At 41.6% G+C, this 16,345-nt stretch overlaps 2 protein-coding genes and 1 long non-coding RNA gene across 9 annotated transcripts in view; 2 read left to right on the top strand and 1 right to left on the bottom strand.

Annotated features, from left to right (window-relative positions):
- FBF1 (Fas binding factor 1) overlaps window positions 1–1,485 on the top strand; it is a 37,129-nt gene extending 35,644 nt beyond the window's left edge. For all 7 annotated transcript variants that reach the window (XM_080993617.1, XM_080993616.1, XM_080993619.1 and 4 more), the window contains 3 exons: window positions 574–712; window positions 860–981; window positions 1,332–1,485. In XM_080993617.1, the coding sequence (XP_080849743.1) occupies window positions 574–712; window positions 860–981; window positions 1,332–1,415 (345 nt within the window). In that variant the 3' untranslated portion in view covers window positions 1,416–1,485. The remainder of the gene's footprint in view (window positions 1–573; window positions 713–859; window positions 982–1,331) is intronic.
- Window positions 1,486–5,358: 3,873 nt separating this feature from the next.
- MRPL38 (mitochondrial ribosomal protein L38) lies at window positions 5,359–12,804 on the top strand. The gene is made up of 9 exons (XM_080993977.1): window positions 5,359–5,481; window positions 6,184–6,363; window positions 7,501–7,629; window positions 7,724–7,932; window positions 8,731–8,803; window positions 9,108–9,153; window positions 9,804–9,962; window positions 10,869–11,005; window positions 11,749–12,804. Exons 1-9 carry the CDS (start codon window positions 5,415–5,417, stop codon window positions 11,883–11,885), a joined length of 1,137 nt encoding a protein of 378 aa, XP_080850103.1. The 5' UTR covers window positions 5,359–5,414; the 3' UTR covers window positions 11,886–12,804.
- A 49-nt stretch (window positions 12,805–12,853) lies between these two features.
- Window positions 12,854–16,325, bottom strand: LOC308470728. The gene is made up of 2 exons (XR_013982605.1): window positions 14,203–16,325; window positions 12,854–13,930 (listed from the first exon to the last, which is right to left on the bottom strand). It is a non-coding gene; the product is annotated as an uncharacterized lncRNA (long non-coding RNA).
- Window positions 16,326–16,345: the final 20 nt, after the last annotated feature.

Below are 16,345 nucleotides of genomic sequence, written 5' to 3'. Positions count from 1 at the left end.
ACCACTTTTTAAAAAAATAATCCCACCCTGCCTGTACAGTGGGGATTCCTCCCCACATACACCCCTCAGGTCTGTTCTGGGGCAGCTTTCAGGTGGCTGCCCAGAGAGAGGAAGTTCTGCAGAACGTGGTTCAAGAGACAATGACACACAGGAGGCTTTTTTTTGTGGTAGCTCCTCTGTTCTAGAATGTTCTCCCCTCTCTCCTGTGAGGTGCATCTGCTGCTCATGCTGTGTAGTTTTGTAGGCAGCTCAAGGCACACCTCTTTGCTCAGCCTTTGAAGGGTTGATGTGAAATGATCCACTCCCTCCATTATTTCATACTGATTTGCTGCTGCTTTTATCACGTTTTGTTTTTGCTTGTAACTTTACACAATGTAACCCACCTTTGGGTGAAGGGGCAATAATAAATCCCATTCAATCAAATGAATAAACTTAGGAGGCACATTGCAAGTTAAAAAAACTCATTCTGTGCACAGGACACCTGCTCAACGTGGGTTTGTTGCCCTGTACCACAGAGCCTCCCACCAGAACGTTTCTAATTCTCTTTTTCATTCTCACACCGGACTCTGTCAGGAGCACCTCAGCCTGTCTCAGCAGAGGAGGCAGCTTGAACAACTGCGGGTGGGACTTCCAAGCAATCCATTGGTGTTCCAGACCACATCCCAGATGCCGTTGTCAGGAGCTCAGGCCAATGCAATCTCCAGGACACACTGTAAGTAGCTACGCAGCCGCTACCAATCCCTTCAGGAGTGTTTTTGGCAGGAATCCTAAGGATAAACCTTGGAGATGTTTGGGACATGATCTGTGAGGGCCTTTGTGTGGAGGCTCGTTACTCTAGCTAAGTTTATTTCCTTCGCAGATTTCTCTCTTCCTCTTACTGACCTACCTAAAGCCAACCCTGGAACCTCTCAGGGCCAATCCAGTTCAGGACCAGCAGATCTCTATGCTAAACTGGTGCTGCATAAGATTTCAGCTGATCGGGTAAAAATTAATTCTCTAGCATTTGATCTTCTGTAGACTGGGAACATTACCTCTGCCCCGGGCTTGTTGTTTCTGTCCTGATGCTGTTTATACAACTTTCATATTACATATTTATACATAGCTCAGTTTCAGTTCTAACCATTGCATGCTTATTTAAAGAAGAGCTCTGTCTAGCTCACAAGACAGATGGATTTATTATTATTATTTAATGATATTTATATACCACTTGGTTGTAATAAAACCTCTAAGTGGTTTACTCACTAAAGTAAGTTGGTGAATGGGAAGGTAGCATAATGAGTCTGTGACACCCACAGATCCTGTTAGTTTGACTTTTCTTTTTTTTTAAACAGGATCATGATTTCTTAGAGGAAGAACAGTTCTTCTTAGAAACCTTGAAGAAAACCTCCTACAACGCTCCATCCCAGTCAGCATAAGAATGGAAGAGTCCTGAAGGAATCCCTTCCTGGATTGATGGTTTCTCCTAATAAAGATGGATCTTTATCATTTTGATATATATATTTTTTAATGCTTCCGGAGGGCGGTGGTAAATGTAAACATGTAAATGCCAAACCTCACTTTAACAGATACTAAATTTGTAAAATAAAACTTTTTACAGTTTCCTGTAACTCCCTGCTTTTGTGAAAAACATAGGAGTTTTTTGGGTTGAAGCTTTTTGTTTTTAGGTGCCATTGGAGCTTGATCCATTTGGGTAGCAAGGTGCTCCTGGCCATACCCTGTCTCTCCACCCTATTGCCCAGTACGTTTCCGAGCACAAACGGCCTCAGTCCTGTATACCTGAAGGAGCGTCTCCACTCCCATCGTTCAGTCCAAACATTGAGGTCCAGCGCCGAGGGCCTTCTGGCGGTTCCCTCACTGCGAGAAGCCAAGTTACAGGGAACCAGGCAGAGGGCTTCTCGGTAGTGGCACCTGCCCTGTGGAATGTCCTCCCACCAGATGTCAAAGGGAACAACAACTACCAGACTTTTAGAAGACATCTGAAGGCAGCCCTGTTTAGGGAAGCTTTTAATGTTTGATGCATTACTGTATTTTAATATTTTGTTGGAAGCTGCCCATAGTGGCTGGGGAAGCCCAGCCAGATGGGCGGGGTATAAATAAATTATTATTATTATTATTATTATTATTATTATTATTATTTATTGCATTCCTTTCGTGGGGGCACTTCCCATCCCCTGTGAGCTGAAAAAGGTCAATAGAAGACCCTCCAGATTATATACTTGCTAAGCATTCATCCTGATTTGCTTGCACAAAGTTTCTGTGGAGGTTAGATTATATTCTATCTTTATTGAGCATTCATTCCGATTCATTAACAGGGCAATTACACAGCAATAAGCATTTGTCTAGCATTCATCCTGATTTCCTTGTCGGGTGTTTACACAACTTCCCATTAGTCATTTGTTCTTTGTTATGATTTATTAAATTTGTATACATCCCTTCAGATCTGTAGATCTCAGGGCGGTTCACAACATAAAATTACAATATAAAAAACAGAAAATGCATAATAAAAATAAGAATAAAAACAAACCAATAAGCCTCCTTCCCACAACACATTTAAAAGGACATCGGACGTCAATAAGCCAAAGGCCTGGTTAAAGAGGAACATTTTTGCCTAAAGGTATACAGTATAATAAAGGCGCCAGATGAACTTCCCTGAGGAGAGCATTCCACAAATGGGGAGCCACCGCAGGAAAGGCCTGTTCTTGTGTTGTCACCCACTGGACCTCACATGGAGGAGGCACACAAAGAAGGGTCTTGGAGGATGATTTCAGGGTCTGGATAGGTTCATATGGAGAGAGGCAGTCCTTGAGGTATTGTAGTCCTGAGTCGTTCAGTTTGTTCTTTCCACACTTCCCAATGCATTTCCCCATCACTTTCTATACCACAGAAAGGCCCTTTCAAGAAAAGTGCATTTGTTGCACTAGGGCACCAGGGCATAACTGCCAACTGTTTCCTTTTTTTAAGGGAAATTCCCTTATTCCGAATAGGATTCCTTGCAAGAAAAGGGAAAAGTTGACAGCTATGCACCAGAGTCCATTAATTCACTTTAAATAAGCAAATCTAAAATTCTGGTGTGCTATTGAATCTGTGCAAGAAAGTGACAGATATACTAACTTCTGCTGTTACTCATCTTTCATCAGGGTTGGAGATCCTGTGATCTTCCAGGTGTTGCTGGACTGCAACTCTCATCTGGTCATGGCCGATGGGAGTTGTAGTCTAGCAAGATATGGAGGCCACCATGTTGGCTATTCTTGATTAAAACTAAGCAATGCTAACTTTCACTTCTGATTAAGTGAATTATCAGGAGCAAAGGGGGAAGTGGCAGTGAAAAGTACTATTAGCTTCTAATGGCTAGTTTTTCTGCTGTTGGTGACAGTAATTGTGCGGTTACAGTGAACAATTGTGAAAATCTGATTTCAACCACCAAGCTTCAGCTAGTCAAATTAACCACCAATCTATTAGGCTGTAAAAATTGAGTGACTTCAACTAACAAACAAAAAGCTATTTTAATAGAAAGGCAGAAAGAGATTTCATTCCTCTTCCCCATAATCTTCAGTGACTTACTTCCATTTTCATTATTTCTCTGTAGCAGCCATCTGTTCTCAGCAATTGGCACATTCCATTAAGGCCAGAAAGCTTAATAAAAATCTGTAGCCATAGGAAAAACAAACTGCTTAGTGGAATAATATATTTTAGCAAGAGGAGGCAGAAGGTGTTTAATCTCCACATGTCACTGTTTTTTTGGTCAGAGTGTCCATCAAGCACAAATGCTGCTTATTTGAACTGTAATGGGTGGTTTAAAAAAAACAACCCAAACAGATAAAAACAGAACTGGGCATTTAGTTGATCAGACAGTGTAGAAAAGGGTTTAGCTGTGCTTACCTAAACCTAGAATAATGGGAAGTTGTGGCAGAAGAAAAATCTCACAATTCTTTAGATGAAATCACTGAATTAGGATCAGGAAGAGGTAGTGAGGGGGTAATGTGGCAGGTTTTTCTTTTTTAAAAAAGGTAATTTTATCTCTGTGATCTTCATTCCTGTTATGTAGCTGTAAAAGACACAAAGAGGACTGCCATCTGAAGAGGGGGCACTTTAACAAAAGCTATCCAAAATAAAAGAATTCCTTCCAGCAGGTGCTACTGGAAGGAATTTTTTTTATTTTGTTTCGACTACGGCAAACCAACACTGCTACCTGCCGGTAAACAAAAGCTATCCAAGTTCACATCACATGGCTCTATTATAACCTTGTTTCAAAGATAATTGGACTGCAGCAAAGTTGGGAAGAAATAATAATTGCTTATGACTATACTATCCTGATCTCATCTGATCTTGCAAGTAGTGCAGGATCAGGCCTGATTAGTACTTGGATGGGAGTACATGTGGCAGTACCAAGCGCTGGACCACTGCCTTCTTTCACTGTTATGGGCCATCCATTGTGAAGTAACCAATACTGTATTGGACTTTCTACCTGAGACCCTAGTCCTCCCTGACTACAAAAATCATCTCCAAACTGGCCCCAATATTCTTGATAATTCTGCTCACAAACATAAGCGCTTCAGGATTGCCAGGGGAATTATTTCATAAACTCCTCTGCAAAGTTGTGCAATATTTTTTTTTTTAAAAAATGGGGGAAACTGCAGCCAGTTCTGTAGGATTGCTTCCTTTTGCAATGCTGTGCTACGCTGATTGGTGTAGTATAGTATCCAGCATGGAGCTCAACCGTCTGCCCAACTGCAACTGCAAAACAGTGCTCAAAATATTAATCATGGCAGGAGAACCCAGATCATACCTGCCTACAGTGTGGCCCAAGTATGGAATTCATAGGAAAAGGAAGGAAGCAGCTGGGTAGGAGCCAGGCTGAAATGGGGTGCCGAGAGCAGAAGCAATTTTAAAAATAAAAAACAAAAGAAGAAGAAGAAACCTGCAATGAAATCTGAGACAAAAACAGAAGAAGGTTACCTGAAAACAAAAGAGGAAAAAATAAAATAATAAAAGCCTACAGCACCCGGTATTCCCAGGCGGTCTCCCATCCAAGTACTAACCAGGCCTGACCCTGCTTAGCTTCCGAGATCAGACGAGATCGGGCGTGTTCAGGGTAGTATGGCCGTAGACGTTAAGACTTTCTGCTGCCGCCCCTTTAAAGCAGGAACCGGGAGAAAGCGCGCCCTCTACACGCACATGGCAAACCTTGAAACACCTCGCTTTCCACAAAATAATCAGAAGCACAAGTGATGACAGCAAAGTAAATAAAATAATAAAAAAAACCCTGGACTGCGCCACAAGGAGCATGAATAAGGCTTTGTTTCTTTGAGAGCTAATAGGCAGGCATTCTCGTAGACAACCGCTCCTGCGTGACGTCATCCAGATTGCGCGTCGCCGCGAGGGCTTTCCAGTCGAGCGACGCCGTGGTCCGCAAAATGGCGGCGCCCATCCTGAGCGCTGCGCTACATGGACTACGGAATGCTAGACCTTTTAGTACTTCTGGTGAGTGACGGCTGTCTCCTTTCCACACTGGAGGAGGATGATGGAGGGAGAGGTGGAGGAGCGGGGGCAGGAAGCCGTTAGCCTGCTCTTTTTTAGGGTAGCTTGTCCTCCGCTACTGATGGACTCGAGACGCTTAAGTTCTCTCTAGCCCCGATAATTTAGGAATCCGAGGGCAAATGTTTTTGGACGTCTGAGTTTTGTATCTGATAGTTGTGTTGTGCCGTGAATGGCCAATATAATAGTCAACTCCCATGCAAACCTATATGAGCTCAGAGGATGGATAGCTGTGGAATATATTCATGTTATGAGGAAGCAGCACATTTTCTGACTTGGCAAGAAATCAGTTTAGTCTTCTTTCCATCTTTAAAAAAATATGAAGAAACACAAAAAGTGGTATGCCACTCTCATTTTGCACATTCAGTAGTGAATCTTCAAACATAGTTTACTGCCCCAAAGTCTGATTCATTCATTTCCGCCCCATCTGCTGTTGGAACAGAAAGGGGGAAATGCAATTGGACACAAGTTTTTGTAAGTGTTTTAAGTATAAAACACGTCTGCGTATTGCCATCACTTTTGTGTCTGCAGTGTTTACTAGTGTTTCTTCTCTCCCCACACCCATTACTTCTGCTTTTGTTTGAATGGGACAGGTTCAAATAAAATGTAAACCAAACCTTCTATACTTTTTTTGCTAATTTATTTTAGCTGTTCTCTGGAAAGTGGGAGTACCTCTCGGGCCAATGCCTAATGAAGATATTGATGTTAGTAAATTGGAGGTGCTAGAAAAGTACCGTGTCTTCACTCGCTACTTCAAGGAAGCAGAGAAAGCACAAAAGAAACCTCAGTGGTGGAAAACCTACAGGCAATATGTCACTCCAAAGCAAGGTACAACATTAGGGAGGACAGAAAAGTTCAGTCCAGTTTCTTCTGCTCCTCTCCTTTTTGTATGAATAGTTTATCTTCATGTGGAAAGTTCAATCCTATGTGTGCTTTTGGGGGGCAAGTGCCTGAATGCCAAGTACAGGAAGAAAAGTAAAGCAGGGCTATCACATTGTCTCTGCTGATAGACTGTCACGTCGCAGCAGCCATTCCATTTGACTATCTGAACAGTTTCAGTCCCATGTGGTCACTGTAAGAATGGTGACTTTTAAAAACCAGTGCCTGACCCTGTTGTTTGCCTCCTTCCTCTCCCTCCTTTTAGATGAGCGTGAGAGCAGAGACTGTCTTACTACTGATCTTGTGAACTGCTTTAGGAGCTTTTTTGACTGAAGAGTGGGAGTGAAAATATTATGACCTCGTCCCTGAGTAAACGAGCATAGAATTGAGAGCAAATTACATGCCTATACATTGGTACCTCGGGTTAAGAACTTAACTCATTCTGGAAGTCCGTTCTTAACCTGAAACTGTTCTTAACCTGAACCACCACTTTAGCTAATGGGGCCTCCTGCTGCCGCCGTGCCGCTGCTGCACGATTTCTGTTCTCATCCTGAAGCAACGTTCTTAACCCAAGGTACTATTTCTGGGTTAGCGGAGTCTGTAACCTGAAGCGCCTGTAACCCTAGGTACCACCATATTCAATTGAGTGGACAGGAGAAAGGTAACAAAAGGCAATAAAAAGTGACTGTTCACCTTTTGTTGTTAAACTTTAAAGAGAAACAGAACTGCCCATACTGTTCACTAAGGAAAGCTACTGAACTGGAAACACACAGCCTTGCAGTGAGCCTGAGTAATGGTTTTTTTCATTCATTTTAAAGAGTTATACATGCACATATGTGGGTGTACTGGGGTCCTGCTGCAGATTGGAAGTGCTCAATAAGTGCCAAGTCTTAATGGGGACACTTTCTACTTACCTCGGGATATCAGGTAACTTTTAAGCTTTGCGAGTATTAAGCAACACCATAAGGCAAGGCATGAGCCACCCAATTTCCCAGTCATTTATAGTTTGTCCCTTAGCGAAACCAGAGGCAGAAAGTATGTCATGAGACTTACTTTATGTTTTCTCTGTTTTTCTAAAAACTATAGATGAAGAGGCAAAGATCGACATTGGGCTACCTTATTCTCCGCCACCATGGAAAAAAACACTTAAGGAGAGAAAAGCTATAATGAAACAGAATCGAGTGGAATTGGAAAGAGCATCCCGCCTACGGAAATGTATGTTGGTCACAGCTCCCGCCTCATTTATTCCTTTTCTCTTCACTAAAGCTTTTCCACTCAGTATTTCACAGTGCTGTGTTTCTGTTTGCAGTGTTGATTCCCCTTGATGATGTAAGAGCTGAATGGGAGAGAACCTTTGGCCCATCCCACAGGCAGCGAGTGGCAGAACACTATGGACTGTACCGGGACTTGTTTGATGATGCCTTCTTTGTTCCCCAAGTTCCTTTAAGGGTGGAATACAATCAGGATGATGAATATGTTATGCCAGTTTATCATGGGAATATGGTGACACCCACAGAGGTATTGTACCAAATGTATAAGCTTTGAGGGGAAGAATATCCTGTTCTTTTTTTTTTTACCACAACTCATCTAGTAAGCATTTTGAGAAAACAGATTCTCTTGAGTACTTTGCCAACTGCTTTGTTCTCCCCCACCCACTCAATGGCATATACCAACAGCTTCATTAGTCTAATTGTTGTGATGTTTATTTATAAGTACAGTGTTCATCAGACTTAATTTCCCGCTTAATGTAGGCAACTAATCTGGGAGTCTGTTTACACCAAGTCATTTTTTTAACTTCAGAATTTTCATGACTCATAGTGATAATTAGCATTCTTTGTGGTATTGGTCCTCTTCTGTCTGGCTCTATTGAATGTAATTTTACCTTATTCATTCTTGATTATTTAAAAAGCTATATATTATATGCCATTTTCCCCTCTTCCTTCTGGAAAAGAGGATGTTTTCCTATATCCCTTTTTGGTGAGACCCCTGAAGTTGCTTCAGTGTGTAGTATCTGTGTAGCAAATCCTGTATGCCAGTAGCAAATCCTGATCTTCAGGCTATTTTTAAATATTTTTTTAAAAGTCAAAAGTCTCTTGTTCTCCGCTTTTGTCAGTTATTAGTTTGATATTAAAGCATGCCCATTTTTATGATCTTTCTGCAAAGATAATAATTGTAACTAGTGTGAATTGTCTAGATCTGGCTGGACTGATAGAAGCTGGCAAACAAAAGATGGGGTGAAATTTAAACTAATCATATTTGGGAGCATAGGCAAAAGTCTTGGCTACTTTGTAATCATTGCTGTATTTTTCTGTTTAGGCTTTTAACCCTCCCAGAGTCTCATTTGAAGCGGATGAAGGATCCTTATGGACTCTGCTGCTCACCAACCTAGGTGAGTAAAGGTTTCCTCGCCCTAGGAATGGCCCAGATTTTATTTTTCTGAGAGGCTACTAGTTAATGTGCAGGTTCTGCAGTAACAGCAGAAATCCTGGTTGCAAAAGATTATGAAGGAGTTGCCAGTGGTATGGTAAAAAATTAAAGGTGCTGAGTAATCTGGAGCTTTTAAAGCTTGGCCAAGCTAGGACAAAGGAAATGAATCATTTGTGCAGCCAGAAAGAGCACAACAAAGAAGCATTACATAACTGTACATGAATAATGATAATTTAATTGAGATTATGTTTATGTTATACACACAGATGGGCACCTGCGTGATGCCGATTCAGAGTATCTCCACTGGCTGGTGTGAGTATTGGCTACTAATCCATCTTTGCACTGGCATCAGTTACCAACTTGGGTTACATTTGGAGCTGAATCTCAATATTCCACTACCGCTTTCATGCAGACTTTCCTAGTCCATGCAGCAACTGACAGTTGCATGACTGCAGAGGTCCATGGCATACCAGATTCTCTACCTTCAAAGATCCTTCTTCTCACAATGACTTTTCTACTGCGAAGTTCCTGCACACCTACCATGGGTTGCGGAGGTTTCTGTGACATGTCCTAGGATGCAGAAACTCTTCTTGTAGAGCCCTAATGAGACTGTACATCCCTTCTGCAAACTGAAAGCACACATTGGAATACTCCTTTCACTATGGCAGTACACTGTATGAGTAGGTTGATAGCAGGAGGCCAGCCAACATTCAACATTACTGTTTTTTTCTCATCAAGATGCCCCAGGCTTCCATGGAGCATGGTTTGAGGACCACTGAGCTGGAGCCTTGCTTTTATATATTAAGCCACTTTCTGCCCCTTTTGCTTGTACTGTGGTAGCCTTAGAGAATGTGATTTAGAATGAGGGCAAGTCTTTACCTCTTCAGATGTGTAACGGCCATTTGAACTCCAAATATCATACAGACAAAATCACTCTTGACAATCGTATTTTAACTCAACAGGACAAACATTCCAGGAAACAAAATGGAGATGGGCAAGGAGATTTGCCATTACTTCCCCGCATTCCCCGCTAGAGGAACTGGATACCATCGCTTCGTCTTCCTTCTCTTCAAGCAGCTCCATCCCATTGATTTCACTGAAGATGAGCGGCCTGTGCCATGGTAACTCTTCCCATTTTGCATAACTATGGTGGAATCATTGGGTGCTTCCAACTTCCGGCTTCTTTTGCGAAAGGAGCCACAGGCTTATTTCTGAAGGTAGAATTGTGAACTATCCAGTATTCTCTGAAACTTAAAAATTAGGTCAAATAATAGTACAGCCAGAATGTAAGGCACAGCTCAAGTTGAAAAGGGTGGGGATGGGGACACTTAAGTAAAAAAGATGTGTCCAGGAATAGATTTTAAGAGTTGGAAACCCACTGAAACCTCACCTATTGTAAACAATTGGGCTTGAAGTCAAGAGCAGCAATTGCTCTTGCATGAGTTTGTTACTTCTGTGTGATAGTCTGCCTTCCAAATCATTGCTTGCCATCCAAATAAACATCACACAAATAATTTTTCTTGCTTTTCTCCCAAGAAGTAGGCATCTTTTAATTTTGTGACTGCAGCTAATTTCCCCTTACTTTTCTGGAAAGAAAAGGAGCATGGAAAACTAATTGCTAGAGATAATGGAAGGAACAAGAAACACAGCTAGCCAACACCCCCTTCCCTCTAACAAGAAACGTGGGTGAATTTGATGCAACTCCCTCCTTCTAGGGAATATCTCCTACATTTATATTAGAAGTTTAAACTAGTTCTGAACTGCTTTCTCACCCAAGGAATCTAAAAAAATAGGCCTTTTTTGAGGCTGGCGGTGTGGGGAATGAAAACCCCCTAAGCCATTCAGACTTACTATTTCAGTGGTTTCTTTGGTGGAGCAATTGCTACCTGATGGATAGGGAATATTATTTACCCTTCTATGTTTTACTCTACTGAAGGAAACTGGTGGCGGCTTGAACAGGGTAGTGAAGGTAGCTAGAAATAACAGCAGAAGGGTTCCATTGCATCTCTGTCCTCTCATCTTTTCAGCCACAGCCTCCAGATGAGAACGTTCAAGACGTTCGACTTCTACAAGAAGCATCAGAGTGACATGACACCTGCAGGACTGGCATTTTTCCAATGCCAGTGGGATGATTCAGTTACACGGGTCTTTCACCACCTTCTCGGTAAGTAATGGACCGTACATATAATTTACAGTAGTACTAAAAAAAAAATTAGTAATAATACTTTTTTTAGTAATAAAAAAATTGTGACTGGAGTACATGTCCAGTAATTATGCAAGAGCAAAATATTTCTGAATGCGTGCTAAATTTAAAACTTGAAAAAAATGGGGAAGAATGCAATAAAACTTGATAAAAGTATACAGAATTGGGAACCTTTTTCTCCCACCCACTGTGTCCCAAGTTCCCAGCCAGAGAAGGGAGGGACTTGTTCTGAACTGCTTGGAGAGGCGATTATTTGGATAGGGACTTCAGGATCCTTGTGGAGCAATGAGGTTTTGGAAGCTGCTTACTACAAAGCCCAGTTCATACAGCAAGTATTGAAATAGCATGTTGGGAAGTACCTAGAGTACTTCATTTAAAGCTGCTTGGGACAGGGGAGCTTGCAGACCCATAACAGTTTGAAGCCAGCAAAGCATCAGTATTTGGACAGCTGGATTGGAGCTATGTGGTGGGCTGGATTTCAATGTAGCAGGAAGGGCAACTGCATTCTTGTACAGGTTTCCGGAGCAGAAAAACTAGAAATCATTAGGGCCAGAGCACAAGGAAATCATGTGCTGTTAGTGGGCCAAAAGTCACCGTTTTCCATTGCAGATCATCGGTGTCTTTGAGCCAGAGGATGCTTCAGGTTGGTGCTTGTGGAATTTGTAGATGTTAGGATGTGCTAACTTCCAATCTGCCCCTTGCAGACATGAAGGAGCCTGTGTTTGATTTTGTGCGTCCCCCTAAATATCATCCACCGCAGAAGTTGTTTCCACACCTCCAGCCTCTGAGGTACCTGGACAGATACAGGGACAGTGATGAGCCTACCTATGGCATTTATTGAAATGTCTTGATACTCCGCTTGCCAACGGGACCCTGGACTGAGTAGCCATGGTGCAACAAAGAACCCTCCCAAGCAGTTCATATCTCTGATCGGAAAATGGAAATATAAGAGGCAGCTGGATTTGATTTGAATCATCACTTTTATTCACTTGGAAGAGAGCGGTGCAGCTTGCATCTATCTTCTCTATATCTTGGAGACTCTGTCCTTGCGATGAAGAAGCAGGCAAGCTGTGTCCAGAGGTCCAGGGCTATTCAGAAGCTGAGTTTCTGCCTCACTTTCTCAGGAGCCAGATGCCGTCCATCAAGTGTTCTGAGCAAAACAGTTTTCTTTCTCTCTCATCAACTGCTGGGCCATTTCAGCAAAATAGCCTCACCTGAATGGGATCAGATAATGCATGAAATATAGCAAAGCATTGAGTTGTTACTGAAACGCTGGGCCGTGTGCTGTCTTTAAAGTATGAACAAACATTCTTTTAAATTCCTGCTGAAAAATACTTGTATTTGGGGAGAAGCAGATGGGAGCAGTCAGTCTCTTGGAACTATCTAATATATCAACTGCTTCAATAACTTCAAGCAGCCTCTCCCAACCTAGTGCCCTCTGGATGTTTTGAATACAACTTCCATCAGCTCCATCCAGCACAGTTATGCTGGGGCTGGAGTTGCTGGAAGTTACAGTCCAAAACATCAGGAGGCCATCAGTTGGAGGAGGTTATTTCTAAGGTCAAGCAGGCATCATACCTTTTATATTTCTGAAGGGCATCAGTGTTGTGACACCTTAAGGGATGAAACCTTTGGTTGGTGGCATGAACCTTTCATAAGCAATGCCTGCTTTGTGCAATGCATGAAACAGGCTGTGGAGCTAGTTGATATATGTTTATATGGTTTAAATGATTTGTCAGAATTAAACCAAATGAAATGAATACCAAGATGTGTGTGTTCCTTGCTTTGCCATTAAAATTATTTCTCCCCCCCCCCCTTCATTTGGATACCTTGAGACATACTGGTAAATCGTTTGAAGAGCCTATTTTGCATAGGTGATTTTTTTACCTTCTGGGAAACACAGGATCATCTCATTTCCTCATTTTTCTTTCCATATACAACATGAACCCTTTTATTTCTGCATGGATGACTGCTTACCTCTGTGTATATTTGCAAGTCTGATAAGGTTTGGATTAACCAGTGTGTGCTTATGTACCTCATTCCAAAATATTGTCCTGCAGAACAGTTCCATAGCATTTCGATAGCAAGCCCACAGTTGAAGAGTATCCTATCTTTTAAAAAACATTTACAGTGGTACCTCGGGTTAAGTACTTAATTCGTTCCGGAGGTCCGTACTTAACCTGAAACTGTTCTTAACCTGAAGCACCACTTTACCTAATGGGGCCTCCTGCTGCTGCTGCGCCACCGGATCACAATTTCTGTTCTCATCCTGAAGCAAAGTTCTTAACCTGAAGCACTATTTCTGGGTTAGCGGAATCTGTAACCTGAAGCGTATGTAAACTGAAGCGTATGTAACCCGAGGTACCACTGCACTACACAAGTTATTCGTCTGCAGGTTATAAATAGCAACACGGAAGAAGAGAAATACGGGGCTGCATGCTTGTTTTTAAAGAAGAGAATTTGGAAATCTGGGAAAGCAGAGTTTAGAGAGATTGTAAACAGTTGAGTCCCCTATTTTATTTAGTGATATTTAACGCTCCTAAATGTATATTGAGATGGGGTGGACAAAGCGGTAGACAGGTCTATAGGCAAAATAAAATTATTTAGGGTGAAAAAAAATCCCAAAGTGTCTTGTGAAGAATGGGAAATAAATTACTCTCTCCATATGGCTTTTGGCAACAGCCTACCTAAGAAATTCAGTGTAAGTATGTATGGGAAAAAGCAAGCTTTGGATCATAATGGAAAACTTACTGAAAGTGTCAGCTCTCAAGAGCCTCTGCCAGGAAATTCAGTTGCAGGAATCAGGGTGGGGTTGGGATAAAACAAGTACTGTATCATATATACAGTCCTGCGTTTTGGCATAAAGTCTGGCTGTTTTCCTTCTACCTGTTTTCCGCCTAGCCTTTGGCTTGGAGCCAATTTGATTCCCTCCCTCTCTTTCTTTTTATTTGCCTTCTCCTCCTGTGAGGAGGCTACATTTTAATATTTTAATGTTTCAATATTTTAATGTTGTATTTTAATTTTGTTTTTAAGTTGTAATCATTCAACTTGTTTTATTATTGCTTGTAAGCCGCTCTGAGTCCGGCCTTGGCTGGGGAGGGCGGGGTATAAATAAAATTTATTATTATTATTATTATTATTACTACTACTACTACTACCTAAAAAGTAATATCAAGAATATAAGAACATAGCCATTGAGGCTAGTAGCCACTGATAGCTTTATCCTCCTGGGCAACCTGTAGAACAGGGATGCGGAACTACCACTGTATCACATTCATTCTTGCTGGGACTGATGGAGTCCCAACATTTAGAGGGCCAAAGGTTCACCATCCCTACTACAGAGCTGGGCATCCTGTAGAAAAGGGCAACTAAAACTAACTGCAGAGGGAAATTCACAGGTGGAAGATTTAAGACTGTGCTTTTGTAATTTAGAAAATCACTATGAGGGGAACTTGCTAGGGGTTTTTAAAATCATGACCACTGTTGAGAAAGTAAAGAGGAATAAAGCTTATTACTAGCATACAAGAGGATCATCCAACAGAATGTATTGGCAGTAGCGTGTTTATGCAGTGTATTATTGTAGAACTCATCGCTCCAAGGTTTTGTGATGGATACTGGTCTATATAGCTTTTATAAGTCTTTATGGACTTATTCATGGAGGATAGATCTACCAGTAGTGCTACAACTAAAAATCAAATGTCCATATACCAGAGGCTATATATCAGAGGATAACTGTTGCCATCATACCCTGTGAGCTTTTCAGCAGCATCTATCTGCCTGGCCACTCTTGAATAGTTCTTGTCTTTCAAGACAACTATTCTGTGTTGGAAGAGTGTATGCTGGAGTATTTCATAGCAATTTTTATTAAAAAGAAATATTGTCAGTTTGTTATGAGAGGAGAAACACGTTTCATAGAGACTTCGCAATAAAGAGGGACAACAATAAAACACAATAAATCAGGAAAGGGGAAAACCAGGACATAACAACAACAACAGCAACAACAACAAAAATCATAACAAATGTGAAACCTAACAGCCATTCTGGTTTCCTGGAGTGCACTACCTAATAGAGGCTAATCAATTTCTTTGCTAAGATAACATGGAATAACAGTGCAAAAAAGTTTTTAAAACCCATCACAAAAAGCACATCAATTAAAAACATGTATCTAGAGCTTTTCCTAAAAAATGCCTACAAGGAAAAAAAAAGACACAGGCAAGGATAGGTCTAGACAAAAACCTCTCTCTCTGTTGGCAGTGGGGTGAAGCTGTGGGATGTGGGGCTCAGAAATAATAATAATAATAATAATAATAATAATAATAATAATAATAATTTATTTATACCCCTCTGTGGCGTTTACCCATTCTTTGGAGTTACGTTTATATTGGGGGAGAGAAAGAGTTAATAGGCTGACCAATAAGAAATCCTGGAGGCGGAGCGTACCTGATTTTAAGGCTCAGCCCAGAGGTTTTGACAGTTAGTTGGGTTGGTTCTTTTGGGAGGGGAGATAGAGGAGGCAGAGTGAGTTAGAGACAGGGACAAGACTGAGAGGGAATAGAGTGACAGCGTTTCAAATATATTTTTTTAAAAAATTGTGTTTGAAATAAACTTTAATCTTCGTTGTTAACTACCTAAGACTCAGTACTTCACTGGGGAGCCCTGGGATTTTCCCCACAAAATTGGTGGCAGCAGAAGAATAAAGTAGTGGTGTACAGATCAATAGTCTGTGAAACGACCGTCAAACCCACCCATCTGGCTGGGTTTCCCCAGCCACTCGGGCCAGCTCCTAACAGAATACTAAAAACACGATCAAACATTAAAAACTTGCCTAAATGGGGCACAGATCTTGCTGCACCTTCAACTGAGCCTGCAAAGAAACTGGAAGCCCGTCATCAGATCTCCTGTCTCAGGGCCGGATTTAGGTTTGATGAGGTCCTAAGCTACTGAAGGCAATGGGGCCCTTTATACGTCCAGCTGTCCTTTGTCAACAACAAATTGTCGCTGTTTTCGTGTTGAATATATGCTATATGGTAATTTATGGACCTAATAGGTATCTAAAGCCCTTTGCACATAACAAAATACAGTGGTACCTCGGGTTAAGAACTTAATTCGTTCCAGAGGTCCGTTCTTAACCTGAAACTGTTCTTAGCCTAAGGTACCACTTTAACTAACGGGGGCTGTCGCCACGCGATTTCTGTTCTCATCCTGAAGCAAAGTTCTTATTCCAAGGTACTATTTCTGGGTTAGCAGAGTCAGTAACCTGAAGCGTCTGCAACCCGAGGTACCACTGTATGTATTTTATCA

This window comes from Podarcis pityusensis (genome assembly GCF_964106645.2).
Source record: "Podarcis pityusensis genome assembly, chromosome: 2".
NCBI lineage: Eukaryota > Metazoa > Chordata > Lepidosauria > Squamata > Lacertidae > Podarcis > Podarcis pityusensis.
The sequence above is the reverse complement of the archived record's forward strand: the minus strand, read 5'-3'. Positions and strand labels throughout refer to the sequence as shown.

Bases quoted from the DNA above. Each gene is read 5' to 3' on its own strand.
- MRPL38 (XM_080993977.1), top strand. From the start codon at position 5,415: ATGGCGGCGCCCATCCTGAGCGCTGCGCTACATGGACTACGGAATGCT. The intron at 7,933-8,730 runs GTATTGTACCAA...TTTTCTGTTTAG, and splicing joins ATATGGTGACACCCACAGAG to GCTTTTAACCCTCCCAGAGT. The intron at 9,154-9,803 runs GTGAGTATTGGC...TTAACTCAACAG, and splicing joins GAGTATCTCCACTGGCTGGT to GACAAACATTCCAGGAAACA.